Below are 24,646 nucleotides of genomic sequence, written 5' to 3'. Positions count from 1 at the left end.
CAAAGGCCAAAGTTCGAGCAGCACAGAGGAGGTTTACATTCGAATCAGCATTAATTTCTGCAGTAGTGGAGGTCATCAGTAATCCATTCACCAGCCCTGCTGTTCAGCATAATTATCACTCCTTGCTAAGCACAGCAGAGGACTCTCCCATATGAGGAGATGCTCAGAGAAGGGGAAGACTAGAGATGTTTAAAGGAGATTTGTTTCTTACATGACTTTAATTTGAAATCCTTTCATTCTAAAGATGTCTGGATATTGAGATAGAGCAAATGAAAGCGGCACATTCCTGTTACAGATTTCCGCAGTGCATCTTACTCATTTGAAAGGCTTAATCAGCACACTCAGGAGCAAGATGTGAGGCATCTTGAGGCTCTGCTTACTTGTCAGCTGCAAGATCAATAAAATGCAGACACCATTCTTTGCCACACTCCAAATGATGAGTTACAGAGTGGGAGAGACTTCACTCTGAAGCTGTTCTGTTCACATCCAAAGCTGCTCCAGGCGGGCACTCGAGGCTCAGCCCCCAGCTAGCCCAGCTGCTCCTGCTCAAGCTGCCAGGTGACATTCGCCCAGCATTCCTCTCAACAGCAAGGTCTCAGGTCAAAAGGCATTTCCAGTCCACACATACAATTCAGCCGACACACTCATATCAAGCAAGGAGGGAGATGATGCTGAAAAGCCTCTGGTAATTGTGTTGAACGGACTCATTAATTTAGGATTATTGTTACATCTGACAAAAGCAAGCACAGCACCAAAGATGCATAAACATGCTCTCACAGCCAGCAAATAGACTACAATTTTCCACTGCTGTATTCCACCACTGCATTCTGCTGCTGAATTCAGCACCAATCAAATTACCACTGTGCCACTGTCGGTGTAAAGATGCGGTACTTCAGAAATACCGGTGTGGCAGCTAGTTCCCAAAAAGATCCACCCCACTGTCACTCCAATTACTTCGCATTAGAGAACAACTGCTCCATGTCTATGCACTCTTCGGAGAGAATAGATAACAGTGATTTTTTTTTAAATGAATTATACAAGACCGGGCATGGTGTTGCACGCCTGTAATCCCCACGCTTAGGAGGCAGACACAGGAGGATCGCGCAGGTTCGAAGCCAGCCATGCTGGCTTGAGAGACCCTGTTTCCAAATAAAAAAAAAAGTATAAAAATAGGTCTGGAGTGTAGTCCATAGGTAGAAGGGTTTCCAGGAACCCCAGTACCACCAAAAATAAAGAAATAAAAATAAAATGAATTATATACGATGTTACAGTGTTACCTGTAATTTGTACTATTTGTTTACCTTTTTGGGTTTTTTTTTTTTTTTTTTTGCATTACTGGGAATGAAACCCAGGGGACAAGTCTACCTACGAGCTACACTCTCAGCCCTATTTTTTTTTTTTTTAAACAGGGTCTCACTACGTTGCGGAGGGACTCACTAAGTAGCTCGGGCTGACTGTGAACCTGTGATCCTCCTGTCTCAGGCTGCCAAGTACTGGGATTACAAGTATGTGTCACTACACCCAGATATTTGCTTGACTTTTGTATTTATTTTTGAAGAATGAATAAATATTTATTTTTGAAAAATTACTTCCCAGCTGGACATAGTGATACACGTTAGAATTGCAGATTCCAGGACACCATATGGTGTAACTTAGTGAAGCCCTGATTTAGCATAATAAATAGATAGATAGATAGATGGATGTAAATGATATATAGTTGATAGATAAACAGAAAGATATAAATAGATGATAGATAGATAGACAGACAGACATACAGACAGGCTGGCTTATGTGAGAGTAGCACATCAGGCCAGGTTAGCATGAGCAGGGGAGACAAAATCAGGTCCTCCAAAGTTCAACCCAGTAGTAGGAGTTATTTTTGATAAATTAAAAAAAATTACGTTTGATTATTTGTTAAACACATCAGCTGGCCAGTCTGAACTACAGGGAACACTCTCTTTGCTGCCCAAGGCCTTCGAAACTTCATTCTCTTCCTCCACCCTACATCTAATAATTGTTAAGTCTACCAAATCTTATCTCATATGTGTACATCATGATCATATATATATATATATATGTATATATATATATATATATATATATATATATAAACTTTTACTTTTCTCCATCCTACTTTCATTCATTATTTTTCACCTGGACAATTACTCTTTCTATTCAGCCATAGTTCTGTCCCTTCAAGGTACAGTGAGAGTAATGTTTATGAAGTAAAAATGTGGCCATAGTTAGAATTTGACAAAAATCTTCCCATACTTGATAAAATTGAATCCTATCAGCAAACTCTTCATCAAATTAATTCAGAGTATTTTTTACTTTTTTGATAAATGTGTAACCCCCTACACACACACACACACACACACACACACACACACACACACACGCTGGTCTAGTGACATAGTGATACTGCACTTTCTCTCCTTCCCTTATCACACCAGCCTGTTTCCTGCTGTGTCTGCCCTCTGGTCCTTCTGCAACATGCCAGCTCCTATTCTTTTCCAGGAATTCGTTCCCTGATCCCCAGACTAGATTCTTCCCTCTTCCATCCTTCCATTGAATCCCAGGAGTTGACCGTGATGATATCTTCCACAACATATAAAACTATTAAATGACTTAACTATACCACTTTCTGAAATCTTTCCAAAATAAATAGTCAGAATATTATAGTGATACATGCGTATCCATGTTTATAGCAGCACAATTCAAAATAGCAGAATTACAGAACCAATTTAAGTGCCCATTGACAGATGAATGGATAAAGAAAATGTGATATACAGACAGAATGGAATGTTACTCAGCCATAGAAAACAACAAAATTATGTCATTTGCAGGAAAATGGATAGGACTAGAGGATATTATGGTAAGTGAGATCAGTCAGTTTCAGAAAGTCAAGGGTCATATGTTTTCTCTCAAATGTGGAGTGGAAGAAAAACTCGGAAACAAAAGGTATGTCAAATGAGGAGAGAGGCCAGTAGAATAGAGGAAAGGTATTAGGGGACAGTTGGAGGGAGGATGGAGAGGAGGATTAAGGAAGAAAATGGTTTAAAAATGCTATGTCCATATATAAAGACATTTCTGCCAATGTCACTAATACGCCCAGGGGCGTGGGGGTGGAATGCAGTACGAACCAGAAGAAAATACACCAAGCGCTGTGTGCATGGGTGTTCCTATCACTTTCAACCTCATTACAATCTATAATCACAAGGCACCAATAAATGTATGTTTGAAAAATGTTCTTATTCTGTTTGTCTCTCTACTGAACTGAATATTTCTTGCAGAAATCAGTTCTGTTAACCTAAAAATCATCATAGTAGCTGCCTCCTGCTTCCCATTCAAAGTTTTTTTCCTTTAAATAGTAAGGATGATGCATCTATGTACATATATGTATGTACATATATATATGTATATGTATGTACATATATATAGATTCCAGGTGTGTGCATACACACACACACACACACACACACACACATATATATATATATATACATTTGTATGTATATATAAATATATATTTATACTTTTGTTGGTGGATTGTAGTCTTATATTGTAATGAAGTTTACAATGATAGTGACATACATGTGTATAGCACTGGGTGAGTTTCCCTTACTAATTTCCCTTACTCCTTGTCTTTCCTCATACATGATATTGAGATTGGCTTTTAACATATGTACATAACATAATGAAAGTGTTTCCTTCATTAATTCTCTCTCCCACCACGCTCCCCTAGCCCATCCCCCATCACACTACTGGAGAACTGCCCCCTCCATCACACCACTGGAGTTTCATTATCTAACTTCCCTCCTATATCCTGATAATTACTCCCTACCTTCCAAGAATGAGAGAAAATATATTGTCCATCACTCTCTGTGACTGGATAATCTTAACTAATGTAATGTCCTCTAGGTCTATCCACTTTCCTGCAAATGATATTATTTTGTTCTTTTTGATTGCTGAGTAAAATTCCATTGTGTGTATAGCCCATAATTCTGTAATCCATTCATCTGTTGATGAATTCCTAGGTTGGTTTCATAATTTGACTATTGTGAATTATGCTGCTCTAAACATGGATATGCATATATCATTATATTCTGATTTCCATGTCTTTGGAAAGATACCCAGGAGTGGTACTAAGTCTTATAAGTGTAAAGATTCCTCAGAAATCAAATTTATTATTATCTTTGAAGCAGGTTATCTGTAATCACTGGACACTCTTACTTGATTCACTTTTTTTTCTTTTTTCCTTCCTAGCCTTATCACTAAATGGTATTTTCTCATTTATTTAAGCATTTGTGAGTTTTTTCTCACTAAAATTCAAATTCCTAGAAAGCACATTTTCTATCTTGTTCATGCTTTTGTATCACCACTGTCTACAAAAATGCCAGAAACACAGAAGACCTTCAAAAAGATGTATTTTCAATATTTAATTAAATAAATGGAGAATGTTTGGATTGATTGACACATACATAATAAGAGTTCAATAAATTGGTCATATTTTAATTGGCTATTTGATATTAGATATATGTATAGGTCACTGATGGTCTGGGTGATTATTTTTAGGATCTCATGGTATTCAGACCAATGCATACTCCATATATTTACTTCTGTGACTCCCTGCTGTAGACTGTCAACTAGTATACCAGTTCGTGAATGCTCCGTCATATACTGAGTGCCTTCAGTGTTATTCTTGTTAATTCTCCTCGTTGTTTCCCATGATGGAAGATTCATTCTCCCAAATATAGTAACAGCAGAAGAAACATATCATAGTCAACACTTTGCTCTAAATTCCAGGCTCATCATTTACACGATTAACTTCCTACCCCACAGATTTCCTCATTTATGAAACAGGGTGATCACCTTTTCTTCTAAAAGCAGTATTATTTTAAAGATTATGTAAGAAAATTCATGTGGATACACTTTTCAAACTTCAGAGGTCTCTTCTGGTATTAATTATTTCATCAATTATTATTTTATATCTCTTGCCTCATTAATAGTGATGGCCATGTATAATCCATACTGTCTTTCTTTTTAAACATCTTATTGTTAATTGTGGAGGTCACTTAATCTTAGGTGTATAATTATTTGCATTCTGAATTGCAGCTCTTTCATTGGCTTTTATAACTGTTGGGTTTAATAGGACATTGGGGAAGTGTATAGCACAAGCGAAAGGAAATTGGATTTTGAACCTTTTATGATGATGACATTCATTTGATTGTGGTCCACATGATTAGTGAAGAAAAGCTGCTGTTGTGACAACTTTTCAGTGTGAAGTAAATAGAGGGATTGAATTTTCTCATTAGTTTACAGTTTATCAAAAAGAGCCTAAGTAACAATGCCCAACACAGATTTATTGAGCTCTCCCTGTGTACAAGACACTGTGCATCTGAGGTTGCAGCAGAAAAATAGACCCCATACCACTCGCAAAGGGCTAAACGGCCAAGATCACCTCCATTGGAACCCTGTAGAGTGGCGCTTGCAAGTGACCTTACAGAGCTATGTTCATTACTTATAAGCAATTTACAGTTAAAAAGCAAAATCACTTTCTACCTATAGCTTTCTCATAATTGGTGAATTAAGGGTTATTATAACTCCAATTTTTACGTGTGTGTGGTAATGAGGATAGAACCCAGGGGCATCTACATCTTGGTTACACCCTCAGTCCTATTTTTTGTTCTTTATTTTGAAACAGGGTCTCACTGAGTTGCAAAGGACCTCACGAAAGAGCTGAGGCTGTCCATGAACCACGATCTTCCTGTCTCAGCCTCCCAAATGTTGGGATTACGTGCATGTGCCACCATGCCTAGCCCCAATTTTTAAAAAATAAAAAAGCCAAAATTATTACCAGTAAATAAATAAGTTGATACCTCATAGACTCAGGCTTCATTCAAGACTCCCTGTCATAGTTCTGCTTTGTGTGGTGGAATTTTCTGACTCCATTTAGGTGACAAGAACATTCATGTAGATCTTGTAAAAGCTTATTTCAAGGAAAACAGCTATAATATGACATTTTGGACTGGGAAGACCAGTGCTTATAAAATTGACACTACAGAAATGAGACACCTCATGTGAAGATGTTTAGTACATGTGGAATCCTGATAAATCTATGTTAGTATGCATTTTAAAATATTTTAAGTGAATAAATGTGTATGACAAAAGGCCTGATAAAGACTGTTAGCCTTGTGGCAGACAATGAATGCAAGTATATTTTAAGAATTACTGGTTGGTATTTGGATTCTATGATAACGCAGCAGTTCAGAGCTGATATGTTTGCTGGTACATTAGCTCACAAAGAAAGTTTGGTAGGTTAAAACTACCAACAAAAAAGACCTGTCGAAAACTGTGATTTGAGATCTGCTCATTTCAAATGGTTTCAAATTCTCTGTGGATTTCCAGTTCAACATAAGGTATTTAGGTGTAGGCTACTAAATGGCATTGAGTTCTTACTAAGGCTAGCACGTGGTTTAATTGATCAAGCCTGGCTCTGCAGTGCCCAGTCTACTTAGTGGCCTGCAATAAATGACCTATATGTCTGCTAGACTTTTCTATTCAAGCATTGCACAAAGTAAGGGCAAGGATCCTTAAGATGCCTTTAATGGTAATATCCTTAAAAAGCTACTCTTCTACAGTTTTAAAAAATATAGTGTTATCATACAAGTTTCATAGGACTTTTATGAAGTCTATGAATTTCTTGAAGTTTAAAATGGGAAGCAAAACAAGAATCCAAAGAATCAACATTTTAGATCACAATGTTAAGTGTTTTGAAATGTGAAAATTAGATTATTATCTGCAGCTATTAATACTGCAATTCTAAAATTGAGTGACTTAATTTAATGACTTAACATGTTATAGAGTACCTTCATAAGAGCCAAATATCTTTAATTACATGTTTTAAACCATCTTATTATCCACATATAGCATACAAGTGAATTATTTTCTTTCAATTGCAAAGATACAATTTTTACTATATTAATCATCTTTACTAATACAGTCTGATTAAGATGATTACTTATCCACATATTTTCATCCTCTTTTAAAAATTTTTTTAGGTTATAAAGGCATTAGCTACTTTATGTTTGAGCCTAGAATAGAAAAATAAGCATATGGCAGCACAGTTACCAATAACAATGAGAAGTAACTTCCTAAATTAAAAATATATATATATTACAATCCAACTGGGCCCATGCTTGTAATCCCAGTATTTGGAAGGCTGACACAGGAGGATTGCAGGTTCACAGCTATCCTCAGCTATGTAGTGAGGCCCTGAGACCCTGCTTCAAAATAAAGAAAAAAAATTAGGGCTGGGGTGTAGCTCAGAGGTAGAATGCCCCGGGTCCAATTCCCAGTGCCACAAATAAAATAAAATAAAATAAAATAATAAAAACATTATAATCCAACAGTGGAATTCTCCCTTTCAATACTTTTAAGAATTTCAAATATATTTATAATGCACATATCTACATGCAATGTAGATATATAATTTTTATCTTATATATAAATTTTTAGATGGATTAACCTCCATTTCTAATTTGAGGAAACAAACACATTTGGTAGCTAAGAGCCATTTATTTAACTCTTTTATTTTTTAATCTTAATATTTTAAAATTTTACTAGGAAATTTTCTTAAATCACTAAGTCATATATTTATAGAAAACCATTAAGGTGTAAGTGTAAAATTTTACACGTAAAATTATGAAATTTGGACTAAAATATTACAAAAATAAATGTTTAATATCTTGATTTACTGGACAGTACACATGCTATCATGTATAATGTGACAGGGCTATCTTCTCTCCTTCTGAAAATAATTTGTCAACTTCCTATAATTTATAACATATCATAGGTTATTATGATGATATTGTAAAATGTGGGCAGATTTACACATTTCCCTTTTTGCTAAAGCATAACACAGTAGTTATAAAAATTTCAGTTAAAAAGCTTATGGTTTTGAAAAATAGTGTTAGTACAAAAACAGTCATGACCCAAAATTCAAATGTATGCTGATCAAGAAATAATGAATCACCAGATATTTGTTGAGAGCTTATGATTTAATGAGGCATGCTAATTTCTAAGAATATAAAGTATTAGATGGGCCTTTTAACAATGTTATATTTGACAAGAGATAGAGGCCTTTTAAAGATTTTGTTAGGATGATCAGCAACAAAAAAAGATAACAGCACATAAAGCAGACTGGAAATACAGAAAAGAAGAGCATATTTAGATGCCATTCCCGAAACAAAGGATGAAGGTAGTGTCAAGAGAAGCAAGAATTATTTTTTTAATATAGTGATCAACTACAGACCTGTAAACAGGGTGGGATATAAATTGCATGGTGAAACAAGTTAAAATTGTTTTTAAGCTATTTTCTAATCAATCATAGCCACAGTTTGCATATGAATTTCTAATACATTTACATTTTCCCTCACTTTTTTCCCAGAATGCTCAGGCCCACTGGGAATTGAAGGTGGAATCATATCCAATCAGCAAATCACAGCCTCATCTACCCACCGAGCTCTTTTTGGACTCCAGAAGTGGTATCCCTACTATGCGCGTCTTAATAAGAAGGGGCTTATAAATGCCTGGACAGCTGCAGAAAATGACAGATGGCCATGGATTCAGGTAACAGTGGGATGGGACAAGGTTAATGCCCAGATGACCAGAGTCACTTAAGAAAGCTAACAAGGGAAAATTCACTGTGCCTCTTCCTCATGGTCAGAGGAATTGTTGATTTAGTTAAGAGCCTAACCTGGCCACGGACTCTAAAAGTATGGAAACACATATTCCATCTGAAAGCATACTAAAAAGGTTAAAGACATTAAAATTCCTGGGGTGTAAGTTAACTATATGAAAGTACATCAAAGAAGTAGACTTTCTCATAGCATGTGTTCGTTCATGGTGTGTAAACATTTAGCAGCAACTTATACTACCAAAAAATAAAAATTACATCTAATTCTTCTGTCTCTTGAAAAGTCGTTCCACATGTGAAAATATACAATATACAGTGGATTCTGATAATACTTCAAATGTCTTCAGCACCTTCTTTCAATAACGGAGGGTGTTGCAATTCATAGTGTCATTTATTCTCATCAGCCAGCTATTTTTCAAAACAGGAGAAAAGAACAATACACTAAGATGTTAAGTGCTTTCTCAAAGATGACATGTATAGCAGTAATGTCAAAATCTGGCATTCTATCCATGTAAATGTTTTTTGGAAACATAAACTAGGTGTACTAGAAAGACAGAAAAGATGATCAAAACTGGTTTCTTTGAAAAATTATACCTGGGGAGGGGTCACATTGAAAACCATTTAACTTGTCACTGCTGTGCACTCAAGGTAAGAAAAATCCAGTATTCTATGGAGACAGAGGAGAAGTATTAATTATCTTTAGAAATCTGCGTTGGGAAAACAGTTTTTGAGATAGGCCTTGAAAGAGCTTTCATTAGAGACTAGATTCCTGGAAAAGTGTGATCAGAGGTACTACAGGAGAATCTGGGGAACATCGTGTAGAAAAATGTGACAACTAAGGTTGCTGAAGGATACACAATCAAATTTAGTGAGTGAATTGGCTGTGTCAAAAGATCATCCTAAAAGGTTTTGTTCTTATTCCATTGGATTCAGGGAACTATAATAGCATTTTGATCAGCTGGCTGACTGATCTGTTCTTTTTACTACATATTTTGAGTCAGAGAAACATGGAAGGCTCTGATGTGACATTATTAAGTGCAATATATAAAGGTAGCTTTGCAGGATTTTAATAGAAAGAAAAGTGATTTATGGCCAAGAGGCAAGATTTCTAATCTTTAGGAACTGTGTCCAAATCTCCTTCAGGTACTTACTTAGTTCAGGTTTCTTGCAAATTCTTTTATATATATTATATGTATTTCTTGCATCTAAAGACCTCTATATAGTTATCTCTATATATATTACAAGAATACACCATATATTCTTGTATATGTTGTTATTCTTGTATATGTATATGTATATATTCTTGTATATGTAGCATATATATGTTATATATACTACAAAAATATACTACATAAATATATAGACCATATTAAATATATATTATATTATATGTATAGCATATAATATATTATATACATTTGTAGTATAGAATATCAAACCCAGGCCTTCTACCTGCTAGGCAAGTGCTCTGCCATTGAACTAAGTCATCCACCCTATACAGTTTTGATTATAGATTAATAAAGGCTAATTAAGATTTAAAATAGAGAATAGCAAAAGACTTTTATTTTATTTATTTGCTAGTAATTCCAGAGACATTTTTAGTCACTCCAGTTGACTATTGTGAAGTATATTGGTGGAATTGCAGTCATGATAAAACTTGAAAACTATTAACATGCTTTATTCTTATTTTTCACTTTATTTTGCTTTTGTTTATTGCCTACTTAACACACACATATTTCTGACTTTTAAAGTATTAACTTGAAATTGTCTTTGTCCCAGTGGTTAGAGGTAGAAGTAACTTCGAGGGAATAGGACAATGATCTTCTTGGAGAAATTTAGATTAAATATTGCTTTATCACTGCAAGCAGAACAATTAAAAACATTTAGTTTTAAGAGCAGCAGAATGGTTATAATCATTTGCTTTTTCACTGAAAATGATAACTCAGAGAAAAACAGTAAAAGTAGATATACACATTTCATATTGGAGGAGTAAATTATGTGTATAATATGTGAAAAAACAAAACATTCATCAGTGTTATTCAATAATCCTTAGTGATTGTGTTCAAGATATATATCTGTGATTGCTTTCTTTAATAGTATCCCATTTTCTAAGTTATTTTTAGAAAAACTATTAGTTTCTTAAAGGAAACTTATATTTAAGAAACAGAAAAGTCTAATTGTGTTAATTTTTGGTGGTGGAACACTCATTATTAATTTCTTTTAACACTTAATTCTTTTATCTCTACTCAGGAGTTAAAGCATTTTGAATTCTCTGCTTAAACTCTCTTATAATGAACGTAGTATTTCCCTAAACTTTAAGACGTACAACACATATCCATTAATTTTTAGTTTAATTTTCTTCTTTTCTTGTTAAAATAAAAATTGAAGTTGCTATTTTAAATTCATATGCTCAGCATGTGATTAACTGATAGCACCACCATTCTCACTATTAGCTATGTATTTAAAGGGTTAGTGTAACTAAATACAGTTAACCAAGAACTTGTTTTTCCTAAGTTTTATAATCTTTATTTCTACATTCAGATTTTTCTAATATTTAATAACCTCCACATTAAATATTATCTCAACCTCTTAGAATATAAATTTCCACTCCTGACTTGTGTTATAAATAGAAAACTTTCACAATTATGGAGCTGTATCTTGGATTTTCTCATATTAAAATATAAAAAAATATTTTAAACTTTTGAGTGCTTTGCTTAAAATATATGGTTAGACCACATGACTATCTTAAATATTTTCTTCACCTGGGCATATTTCTAATATAATGTATATAGTAAATTATACATTATAAAAAATTTCTTAGTTGATTCTGGTTGCATCTACATTGAATTTCTCACCATTCATGTATTCATCCATTTAACAAAATTTTACTAAATGAATATTTACTCTGTATTCTATCTTCTGCTAGTCACTAGGTAAAAACAAAACAAAATATACTTATTGCTTCCTTTCAGGAGACTCTGAATCTAGGAAATAGAAAAGTAAACCAGGAAAAATTAGCCATATAGTATTTGCCTTTTTCTTAAATAGTCTACTAACTATTCCACTGAATCATAATATTTTGGTAAGAATTTTATTAAACCTGAAAATATCTTAGTATAATATTTATAGAATAGTATAGGGAATGAAATCCCCACTTTACTATTACATAGATATATTATTGCATGCTGATATATCAGATGGATTTGATATTGTATAATAACAATCAAATATTCACTTGAAAGCTAATTTTCTATAAGTCATGTCAGTAGTTCTATTTTATTCCTGAGAAAAAAAAAATTTGATCACTGTCTTTTAAATAATTCCATTAGCCTTTCAAAGATGTTGACATGCTCCTTTTCTACAAACCATAAAATTTGTGATGAAGAGAATCTGCTATGTATGCCTTAAACCTTAATGGGCACAGGAGTCATGGGTCCCTTGGTAAAAATACAAATTTATGGATTGCTCCCCAGACTTATTCCAAGCCATCCTCAGAGAACATTATAAAAACAAGTGTCTTCAGTTTGGGAAGCTTAGGCTTACACTACATGACTTGTACTACAATAAACTTTATTGTTTGAACCACAAATACTGATTACCCCATTGAATGAAGGGAGAGAACAATGAGGTAAAATAAGGAAGGAGAGTGGACACTATGCCTCAAAATGAAAAGTCTAAACTAAGGGGAGGCAGATCCAATTTATGTATCAGAAGTGCACCCAGATTTAGAACAATTCACAACTGAATAGTATATATGAGTTGTAAAATAGCTAATGTTTCTAAATCATTCTTAGGTCATTAGAAAATTTAAAATACATAAAAGCAAAATCATCTGACTTCTATATTTCAAATAAATAATAGTTAATGTACAATAACTATTGGGCCCCAAAGAGAACAAGGTGAGAACAAGTTGTGTTACAATTTTTTTAGCACAAATTCCAAAGACTTTGTTATCTCTGAGTTTGAAAATGCCACAAAAATTAGACTGATCACCTGCTTCATTTCAAAAGTCTGTATGTAATATATGTGCAAAATTTTGATACTTATAGACACCTAGAGCTCCTCAATATACACAAATCATTTTTAAAAGCCAAGAATACAAGATTTTTATTTTTATGTATTGGTTTGTTTTCTAGTTCTGTAACCTGAATCACATAAAATTTAATCAATAACATCTATTTTCTCATTCAAGTAAAAATGGTTTAACCTGTCCTCCCCTAAATAAAAAAACACATTCCCAGATATACTTCTGTCGATAATAAACCTCTCTGAGGCTAATTATACTAGGTGCAAATATACTGCTTCTTCTAATGCTCTTTTTTTTTAAACTGTGAACCTGAATAAAAAGTTACTATTTTCACTTGTTATAAATTAGTTTTTTACATAGATATATATGAGTTTTCATACATAGTTTACAAATGCACATGGTCTCTTAATTAAAAAACTGCACTAAATATAAATGACTTGGTGATTCTATATGAAAAGTAACATAACTGGTCTTGAATTACCTGAACATTTATCACACTTATGCCATATTAGTTAATACTGCTTGCTTTTTGGCTTCCAAGGGTGTATTTTGAGTCATCACTCCAGGTTCTATGAGCTGTGGAATACATAATTACACATATGACAGTTGTTCTCTAATGTAGAAGCTGTGTGTGTGATCTCCCCTCTCCTCTGAAATGCATCCTCCCAGCACCCAAGTGACCTTGATTTTTTACTGTTCCTCAGATTTATGTGGCTTTATCTGACGTAGTGCTTGGGTACATACACTACTTATCACCTACTAAACTTAGGATCCAGCCCCAGTAGTCCCTTCTCTACAAAGTAACTCCTACCTCTTATCTCCAAAGATGCAAGTGACTACATTCCCTTTTTCTTCATCACAGGAGCTAAGATACCTGTATAGTAATCATTTGTCTTTTCTATGCTTCCTGTACTGTAATCAACTTGATAGTAAATTATACCCGATTCAAATCTATTACTATATAACTTTCAATAAAACCCATGTGGGATTGATGCAGACAATTGACTACTAAAAGAATAGTGATATTGAACACGAAAGATAGGAGAAAGATGGTTGTGTTTTCATTGGTAATTGCACTGCATCCAGTAGTTAACTGAGAATATCCAAACAATTCAATTCAATGCATGTTCCTCTGTTATGCAATTATCCTATTAATACCATATCCAGTACAATGATCTGTCATAGGGAATATCTCACCCATCTGAGGATCCAAGATATCATATTTCCTATAAAGTCTTGTGGTCAGATTTTACTTCTAATACTGCCAGTGCTCTTACAAGTAACCTTAGCTGGCTTATGGTTGACGTTGATTAACTGCTACTTAAATCCTGTGCACTATCACACTTTCACCTATCCTATGCCATTTATGTTTCGTTCCTGAAATGTCTAAAATAAATATTTCATTTATCTTTTTGAGCATTTTGTGAATTTTTTATCATAACCATACCTCAGAAGTTTTGGACCTCAGGAGACCCTACTTTAATGAATATATATACATATATAGAGATATATAGATATCTTTCTCTAAGATTAAGTAACTTTAATTTTTTTATCGGTAGTGTCTTTCATGGAATTTGTAATTTTGCCCTTGCAAAAATGCCAAAGACAAACAAATTGCATCTTATTACTGTTACTCATAAAATACAGAATATAAAGAGTTACAAGGAATTCAATTAACACAATGTTTAGTATTTATTAAACTCTTAACAGATAGTTCAGTGAACCACCCTTACATCAGACCTTTTCATTATATTGCTACATACTTTGTTCATGAAGAAAACTTTCCCAAGTTGACTTTTTTATTTACAAAGACTGAAATTTAAAACGCCTTGTGGTTCAGTTAGTTTCCATCATTTTGTGAATATTGCCAAAGTGAATTTTTTGTTTATGATACTGGTGGAGTAAAAATGGAAAGAATCTGAATAATTAGCAACTCTTTTCCTATGCAAAACATCTAAAATTAGATTTACAATCTGCCTCGATCATACTTGTAGCAAACTTACTCTGCTTCCCTCTTCATATCTTTTCACATGACCAGCTAGGCAACCCTAGGACTTACACAACACTCTGAGTTCCTGTCATCTTTCTAGTTTTATTGCAGTTCTCCAATATCTTAGCGCATGCTACAAGGATTCCCCTGTGAATTGGAATCCAAATTCCACTTCAGTTATTTTCTGCTTAGGAGACCTACGGATAGGAAATGCTACCAATGAATTAGAGTCACACCCTGCCTCAAGTGCAACAATTAGTTTAACAGACCTGCATCAGTGTCTTCAGCAGGAGCGCATCAGGTTTACTGGCAGCCTGTCCAGGGTCCCTGGAGGTGAGAAACGCAGAGAAGCAGGAGAAAAGCAAGAGTCTGAACCAAAGGTTCGATTGTCTCTTCGTGTTTATCTTCTGGGAACTAGTAGGGTTACTATTTGGATTGGGCTGAAGGAATCCCTTATTTCCACAGTAGACACTGAACCAATTTGTTCTGCCCCAGTGCCTCACTGAAAACCTCCTTGTGTTGAAAATGTGACCCAGTACCAAGCCACCTGGCCTGTTTCTGAAAGTTTTATTTTCTTGAGGCAGCAATTAATCTGAAATTATTTCTATCTTGGGGAGTTTGCTGCTTCTTAAAACTAACTGACTGTAGTTAGACTTAATTGTAGAAAAAGACATACATTTATTCGCTTACATGTAGGTTAGAAATGAGTTTCACTCCACGCAGTGTCAGGCAGAAGCGTAATGATCACACAGCTAGCACTCCAGTACTATGTGCCATTTAAGCTGCTTTACATGTCTTTGCTTGCTTGCTTTCTTTGTTGTTTGTTGATGTTTTGTTTTTTAACTTGAGATTAAACCCAGAACATTTTTTATTTTAAAATAAGATTTTGCTAAGTACCTAGGCAGGCTGGCCTCGAGCCTGCGATTCCTCTGTCTCAGCCTCTGGAGTACTGGGGTGACTATTGTCAGGCAGTGTTCCTTTTTATGTTTTGACTAGAATTGCATTTTTCAGTACTGTTCTTATCCACATTATTCAGATGTGGAAATTTAGGCATAGAAAGATAAGTTGATTTTGTTTACTAAACTAGTATTTTTTTTTAAGTGATTTTAATTCAGGTGGCTGAAATGAACGGCCAGCTCTGAACTATTTTTTTTTTTTTTTGTACTAGGGAATGAACCCAGTGGCATTTTACCTCTGAGTTACACCCCCAGGCCTATTTTTATTTTTTATTTTGAAACAGGGTCTCATTGGGTTGCAAAGGGCCTCACTAAGTAGCTGAGGTTGGCCGCAAACCAACATTCTTCTGTCTCAGCCTCCCCAATGCTAGGATTACAAGCAAGCACCACCATGCCTGGCTAGCTCTGAACTATTCATAAACTCTTTCACTATCCTTTCTTAGACAATTCTTGATAGATTTTTTTTTTAACTTTGGGGTGGGGATGGTTGTAGTAGAGCCTTGAAGTTTCTTAAAGCTTTTTAAAGCAACTATTCTATACTGTAAAGTGTGCATTTGTCCATAAACAAGTTGTTTACCTCAAGACTGGGGAAATGATTTCCAAACTTTACCTAAAAATTACCTAAAGAGCTTTTCAAACATGGTTCCTATCCCTAGAGTTTCTGAGTTAGTAGGTCAGAGTTGTGCCCCACTGAATTACCTAAAGATTACTCAGGTGAATTTTGTGTAAAAGGGTAGCAATCCCTAGACTGATGGAGCTCACTGTCCAGAAAGAGAGGCACATTTAACCTTATATGTGTCTCTGTCATTATTAAAAGCAATTTAGTTAAATATATTCAGGTAGTGGAGAACATTACACTGCTTTTTAAAATGAAACATCTGTGTGAAATATTTTACAGGAATAGCTAAGATCAAGAAATTGCAAACCTAACATCTACGTACTTACACTGCAATGGTGACATTTTATTATTACCTGTTTATATATGTACCATCTTTAATTAAAATCCACTATCTTAGCCAGGCGTGGTGGCACATGCTTATAATCCCAGCATTCCGGAGGCTGAGACCGGAGGATCGCAGTTCGCGGACAGCCTCAGCTACTTAGTGAGACCCACCACAACATAGTGAGACCCTGTTTCAAAATAAAAAATAAAAAATATAGGGGGCAGGAGGTGTAGCTCAGAAGTCTAATGCTCCTGGGTTCCAACCCCAAACACACACACACACACACACACACACACACACACACACTATCTTCCATGAATGGGAAATGGCAATGTTTAGTTGTTTCCAAAAGATTTTTGCCTGTAGCATGAGGCTTTCAATAATTAAGTCATGATTAAATAGTAAAAGGGTTGTAAAAATATCTACCTCCACATTAAAGACCATGCTTTAAATGTTTTATTGCAAAATCTTCAGTCTTGTCTTAGGAGTCCTTTAAGAAGAAATACCTATTTTCCATGGAATCTGACTATAATGGAAACACTGAAAAGCCATTTAAAATTTTAATTATTAAAGGCAAAATTAGCATAGTCCACATCAAAAAGGATGACAGGAAGCTACTCCAGACAGGGGGGAACAGAATGAACAAGGTCACAAAGTGGGTAGGGAAGCTCAAAGTACCTCAGTTCCTATTGTGCTGAAGAGCTTGGTATATGTAGGAGTAATAAAAGTATAACAATTTGGAAATGGAAGCATCTTCCAAAATGTGAAAATCCATCAATGTCCGACTAAGGTTGTATTTGGTGGTTACTGCAGGGTTCTTAGAAGTTGATCAGTACTTTTTGAACTAGAGTTTGAGAAGATGACATGCCAGTGGTTTGTATTCTGAATACCCAACACAGTGCCTAGCCCTGAAAATCATTCAGTAAAATTTCATTGAGTAAAGTTGGAAGAATTAAATTTTAGAGAAAGGAGAATCTCCTAAGAGTAGGTATACCAATTAGGAGATGTATATGTCTAGCTTGCCCAGAAGAAGTAAGAAGTTTCTGTTGAAATGAAATAAAAGATAAAGCAGGACATGGTCGTGTGTAACCGCCATCCCCGCACATGGGAGGCTGAGACAGGAGGACTGTAGGTTCAAGGCAACTGCAACAATTTAGCAAGGTCTTAGCAGCTTAGAAAGACCCTCTTTCAAACTAAAAAAATATAAAATAGGGATGGTGATGTAGCTCATAATGCCCCTGGGTTCAATCTGCAGTGCCACCAAAAAGAATGCATGATTAAATAAATAAAATGATTAAGAAAGTTTGAATTTGCAACATTAAGAATTAACAGATTGTACTGTGAGTTTGAGGAGGAAGAAAAATAATGAGAAAAATGATGCAATCTCCCAGAGCTTTGAGCCAGAGCATGATGATACTTTGATGATGATACCATTAACACAGATACAGTCCAATAGCATAGATATAGACATCTGGAAAACACTGATAGCCTTTTTTAGTTCACTTGAAGAAATCCTGATAAAGGTGTCCACTCTGAATTTGGGAAAGTGAATTTGTGGCTCTGAATAAAGTGTAAGTGGGTTGACTGAGTAGATACCACGGCCATCTGACACCATGGCCAGGCTTCTGCTTATGTGCCCTAGGCCATTTGGGGGGACCCCTGGCCACACGTAGTGGAAGGGAGGTGGGGTACTGCCCACTTAGAGTTGAAGGAGGCATTCGAAAGAACCAGTGGGACCCAAAAGTAAAGTTTCATTTTCTCTCGCTGCTATTGCCTCCAAAGTATTTTACGAGGCAGTAGCTTCCCGGGAAGCACAATGTGCAAAAGTCACAGGAAGAAATGAACTGAACTTCAAGGGCATGCATACCAGTGTCGCCTCTTTGTGAATTCCTTTTTCAGAACATTTTATTTTTACATTATATATTTGTTACATTTTCTTTGTGTATTTCTTTTTAATGTCGCTCACTGCTGCTTCTGCTGCTTTCCTTGGAATTGATATATTTAATTAAAACCACAGCTATTTCAGCTTAACGTTAGTGTAGTTAGTATAGATTGCTTTATTTTGTTATCATTTGGGCTCTTGAAAAATAATAAAATTCTGTTTTTTGCACAAATGGGCTTTCAGATTTCTTGCTTCTATTATGTACTTAATGCTTCAATAGCCTTGGATCATTTTTTTCTCTGAGTTTTTAATACATGGGTTACATTTTCATTTCTCAGATTTAAACAACTGTATTAGACTGAGGTCTTCTTAGTTTATTACTATCATTAGTGCCATTAAGAGATAAAGTACTGAATTTTAGAAGTAGATGTCAATTTTTCTTTCTTAGTTTTCTTAGCAGGAGCCCAACCTAACCCAGTACTTATACATAATGGAAGTTTTCAGCCAGCTCCTGACTCAAAATGTGATTATCTCATGGAACAGAAACAAAAGACATTTTAATGCAATTGCTGATGGAGCTTCACTTTTCCATTCTTAGGAGCCCTAAGCTAGATATGAGAAGATGTATACAAACTGATAAAGAATACTTTTCTCAATTTCAGATCTAGTGTGTGGACTGCCCTTTTTCCTTTTCCTTTTCTTTATTTTTCTTCTTCTTTTTTTCTTTTTCTGAGTGTGTTTTTGTGTATGATGCTGGGGATTGAACCCAAGGAAATTCTACCTCTAAGCCATACCCATTGACCTTTTTTATTTGTGAAACAGGGTCTCACTAAATTAGTAAGGATCTTGATCAATTGTTGAGGCTGGCTTTGAACCTGTGATCCTCCTGTCTCAGCCTTTCAAGTACTGGAATTACAGATGAACACCAAAATGCCTAGTGTGAAATACCTTTATTGAGCAGTTACTATTCATAGAATTATGCAGGCAATCCACAGATTTCCTATGCTAATGTGGGGACTACCTTAATAGATAAGACATTTCAAATTATCTTATGTGGAAGCTTTCTACCACATTGTGTGACATTTGAGGGAGAAAAGCTGTTTGATATAACTCAAGGACTAATTATTATCCTGTGATTGTGAACTCAGAAGCTATCATCTTGGACCATAAGATCAGGTTACCTACCATGGACAAGATAAGGGAAACTGGAGTCCGTTTTGCCTGGTCACAGGTTTACATAAGAGATCTTTTCAAGACACCATTATTTTAGAGTTTCTATCACTCTCATCTATACTGACTTCTGTCTCATATGATCCTACAAAGTTACAGGGTCAGTAAGAGATCCAAGGCAGAAGGCATCAGTGCTGTTGCAATTTTTAAGTGTAAATTGCAAATGCAAAGTCTCATTTAAAATGAAACTTAAGCCGGACATGGTAGCAGACACTTGTAATCCCGTACTTGGAGGTCTGAAACAGGAGGACTTCATGTTTGAGGAGAGCCTCAGCAAGTAGTGAGACTCTCATTAGCTTGAGACTCTCATCAGCCTATTTAGACCATGTTTTAAAATGAAAACCTATTTAGACCCTGTTTTAAAATGAAAATAAAATAGAGTTGGGTATAGCATGAAAGCAGAATGCTTCTGGGTTCAATCCCCAATAACTAACACACACACACACACACACACACACACACACACACTAATTAATTTAATTTAATGAAAAGGAAAGATATGCTTTCGGTATGGCACAAAAAGTAGGGGGGGCAATCTTCTAGATGATTAAACATAGCAAAGGAAAATTTTAGTTTCTGCCTGAACTGACCATCCCTCAAAATTCCCAGGAATGATGAATAAATACTCTGCCTTCTGGACCATATCTTCTCCCCTCCTCTGAATCAACAGTGGCCATTCAGTTCTCAGGCAGTTCACATGACTATTTTAGCCCTTGGTTCCTGTCAATTAATATTTCCTCTTTATATTTATGGCAAACCATTTGCCCCATTTTTATCATTGATAACATCTTGATTTGTATTTCTATTTTTTGTGTTAATTTTCTTCTTGAGATCACATTGACAAATCTAAAATCTTTTCAGTCTTTATTTAGTCTCCTGCATTTATCACACTGTAGATTGTAAAATTAAATATATTTAGTGATAATTTAGAGGCAAAAACTCATGTGTGAAAATAGATACACAGCTGTAAGAATAAGTTGGGATGATCTTATGGAAATTGGGAAATGTCAGGGTGAAAAATGTATGTATTTGGTAGGAAAATAAGTGTGAAAACAGAAGCTAAACAAGCATGAAAAAGCTCTACAGTCCACTTTATTTTTCTAATTTTATTGTTCTATTTTTCTAACATCAAGTCTAATTTAGTTTGCTAAATACTGGATGTTCTAATACTATTAGTGTCATACTTTGTTGCATCACTTTTTTACATCATTATAAACCATATGGATCTTAGAAGTTTGGACACATAATTTTTAACTGTAAATATGTAAAGCACGGAATAATTTATTTAGTTTTCAAAAACCTGTAAAACTTGCATTACGTGTGCAATTCATCTGAGTAAATCTAGTTAATGGTGAGGATGAGGTAGCTTTGGATCATTAAAACTAGTTTGCTTTATGAATTCAGGTCACTCTAATGAAATTACAAAAAAAGAGAACATATCCTCTCATTTAAAAATGATTTGTTCTTAGAGGTTTAGAAAATTTTAGATAAAATTATATTATTTCACTTAGCATTTTGTTGATTTTCTGTATTTTTATATTCTCTACTCAATTGATTTCTGCTCTTATTTTAATAATTTTCTGTCTTCTATTGGCTTTGGGGTTATACTGTTCCTGTTTTTCAAGAGCTTTGAGGAGTGTCATTAGGTTATTATCTGGTGATTTTCTGTTCTTCTTATGTGGGCACTCAGTGTTATGAATTTTTCTCTTAATACTCTCTTCAAGGTGTCCCAGAGGTTTTGATATGTTGTATCTTTATTATCATTTGATTCTAGGAATTTCTTAATTTCACCCCTTACTTTTTTTATGACCCATTCTTCATTAAGCAGTGTGGTGTTCAGTCTCCACATGTTTATGTGGATTCTCTGGGTCTTCTTATAATTGATTTCTAGTTTCATCTCATTGTGGTCTGAAAAGATACACGGAAGTATGTCATATTTTTAAAATTTGTTATTGCTCATTTTGTGGCCCAGGATGTGGTCTGTTTTAGAGAAGTTTCCATCAGCAGTTAAGAAAAATATGAACTCTGCTGTAGTTGGGTGAAATATTCTGTATGTGTCTAATAAATCCATTTGGTTTCTGGTATTCTTTAAGTCTGAGGCATCATTACTGACCTTTTGTCTAGATAGGTCTAGCAGTATGAGAGGAGTGGTAAAGTATAAAAGATACATTCTCTGCATTTTTCAAAGATTTCCTATGTGCTCATGTCTGTTCATCAAAAGTATATGGAAATAATGAACAACAAAGTGAAATGAAATAATTTCAAATAATTTAATATTTTCGAATACGTAATTTTTGGTAGTTATTAAATTATTTCTTTAAAAATGTAGGAAAATTATATATTCATTATTAAGAGATAATGAGTTGATGATGTGCAAGAATATTATGTTGGGAGAATTTATTTTTCTTTTTTAATTAATTTTTATTGGTGCATTGTAGTCATACATCTTAATGGGATTTAAAAAAAAAAAACTTGTGGAGATATACATGCACACATCACCCAATCAGCCTGTACTCAATCCTTAACCCCTTCCCTTCCCCTCCCTCCTTCCCATGCTTGGTTTCCTGATTAACTCTATTTGTTTAAGTACATCATGTTCTTTAAAGAGTTTCCCTCTTTCCCCTCCCAATCCCCTCAGATAAGTCACCTTAATTGCTCCAGTATAGTATCCTTTCTTCATCTAGAGTGTCTCCTGTTACCCATTTCTCCCTAGTTTTCGCACATTAGAAAAATGTCACAAAAATAAGAAGATTTTATTTTTCTTATGATTAGTTTTTTCCTTTCTTCTGTTCCTTCTCCTTACTCTCCTCTTCTTTTTTTGTGTGTAGTTTTTTTCCTTACTTATAAGTAAACATAGGAAACCAAAATTTCCCATTATGTTCCTCTGATTGGCCTAATCCAGGAAACTAGAATTATTCCATTTATTTATTGATGTTAAGAAAAAGACCAAATGTAACAGTAGATCATGTATGTAAATGCACTTTGTAAAGTGAAATGTATAGATTTAAAGAGAGCCAATACGTGTGAATTAGAGAACGATCTGTTTTTTGTTACTTATTTTTCTTCTGTATTTGTAAATAAGAAACTTAACTTTCTTCTTCACTAGAACAAAAAGATAGTAACAATAGCAAGCAATCATTGAGAAGTAAATGAGGTGATGCTTTACTAGTCACCAGTTTTATCACTCAGACACGCTATAAATTAGATAGTATCTCATTCCACTGAGATGAAGATGCTTGCCCAAGGTCATGTTAGCTTGTACACAGCACAGACAGGTTACAAGCCCAGTTTTTCAGAAGACAGACACCTTGGCTCTAACTTGAGTGATGTGTTCTACCAGAAAAAAAAACAAAAAAAAAACAAAAAAAAACAGTACTTTCACTTCTTTTTCCTTAATATCCCTTCACTGAGACAGGCACCTTTGGGTCATAGTGGCCATCTTTTTGCTGATTGGCACCAAGAGAGAATGGCCTCTCTGTTCACCCTAACACTGACTGAGTCACCAACTCCAAACCTCCAAACTCTTGCTTTTCTTTGCATTGCATCATTATGGTGATTTCATGGTACTGCCATTACCTGTCACTCCCAATAATGAGAGGTCCCCAACTCAGAATGCCCTGTCCCAGATGTTGGCTTGTTGTAAAAAACTAGGACTTCAAATTTCAGGATGTATTTGTGTGTAAATTTATTTAAAACGCTAAAATAACCTAGAATATTTTGCCTTCTGTATTTTATTTAAAACTAATCAGATATTTAACAGCAGTATCCATAAAGTCCACAGAAATACAATGCTAGTTGTAAGTTCATCTTTATAATAGAAATGTACCAACAGGTGAAAGGATGAAGAGATTACCTTTTCTAGGAAGACTTAGGTGTAGACTATTCGGAATCTTTCATCTTGCTGTGTTGGTCTGATATTAGATATAGGTACAGGCAACACTTCCTCAGTAGGATCCACATAGCTTGAGAAATAAGAGAAAGAAAGAATAAATAGGATGACATCAAATTAAAGATCATCTGCACATCAAAGAAAACAGGAGAGTGAAGAAATAACTGAGTGAAGGTGAGACAATCACTGTCAACTGCTCCTCTGACAGAGGACCAATACACAGAATATATAAAGGATGCAAAAAATTAATATTGAAAATAAAGTAGCCCAATCAATAACAAGGGAAATGAACTGAAAAGATATTTCTCAAAAGAAGTACAAATGGCCAACAGTTATGTGAAAAAGAATTTGACATCTTTAGCCATCAGGGAAATGGAAATCAAAACTATACTGGGATTCCATCTCACTCCAGTTAGAATGACAACCATCTTGAATACAAATAACAGTAACTGCTGGCAAGGATATGGGGGAGAAGGAACTTTTATATACTGGTGGTGGGAATGTAAATTAGTATAACCACTATAGAAATAAGTATGGACGTTCCTCTAAAATCCAAAAATAGAATTACCATGTAATCCAGTTATGCCAATCCTCGACATTTGTTCAAAAGAATTAAAGCTGGCAGAATATATATATATATATATATATATATATATATATATATATATTCACATTTATAGCAGCACAATTCTAGGTGTCTGTCAACAGTTGAATGGATAAAGAAAATGTTATATGTATTTATATGTGTATAGCTAGATAGATGTACACAAAATGAAATTTTAGTTAGCTATAAAGTAGAAAAACATATGTCCTTTGCAGAAAAATTGATAGAATGGGAAACTATAAATTTTAGTGTAATAGGTTATATTCATAGGAAAAAGTATTGTAGGTTTTGTCTCATATGTGGAAACTAGAGTGGGAAAAAAGATTGCCTTGAAAGAAGAAGGGAGATCAGTAGGGTAGATTAAGGAGATCAGAAGGATAGAGGGTGGTGAAGGACTGGGGAGTGAAACTGATCAAAATATGTTTT

The 24,646-nt window shown here is 34.6% G+C and overlaps 1 protein-coding gene across 2 annotated transcripts in view; it reads left to right on the top strand.

The window, feature by feature from the left end:
- The window catches only part of EDIL3 (EGF like repeats and discoidin domains 3), a gene marked incomplete at both ends in the record, with an annotated part of 431,096 nt that overhangs the window by 286,335 nt on the left and 120,115 nt on the right, over positions 1-24,646 (top strand). For both annotated transcript variants that reach the window (XM_080696996.1, XM_080696995.1), the window contains one exon: positions 8,450-8,631. In XM_080696996.1, coding sequence (XP_080553122.1) covers positions 8,450-8,631 — 182 coding nt within the window. The remainder of the gene's footprint in view (positions 1-8,449; positions 8,632-24,646) is intronic.

This window comes from Muscardinus avellanarius (genome assembly GCF_963383645.1).
Source record: "Muscardinus avellanarius genome assembly, chromosome: 1".
Taxonomy (NCBI): Eukaryota; Metazoa; Chordata; class Mammalia; order Rodentia; family Gliridae; genus Muscardinus; species Muscardinus avellanarius.
The sequence above is the reverse complement of the archived record's forward strand: the minus strand, read 5'-3'. Positions and strand labels throughout refer to the sequence as shown.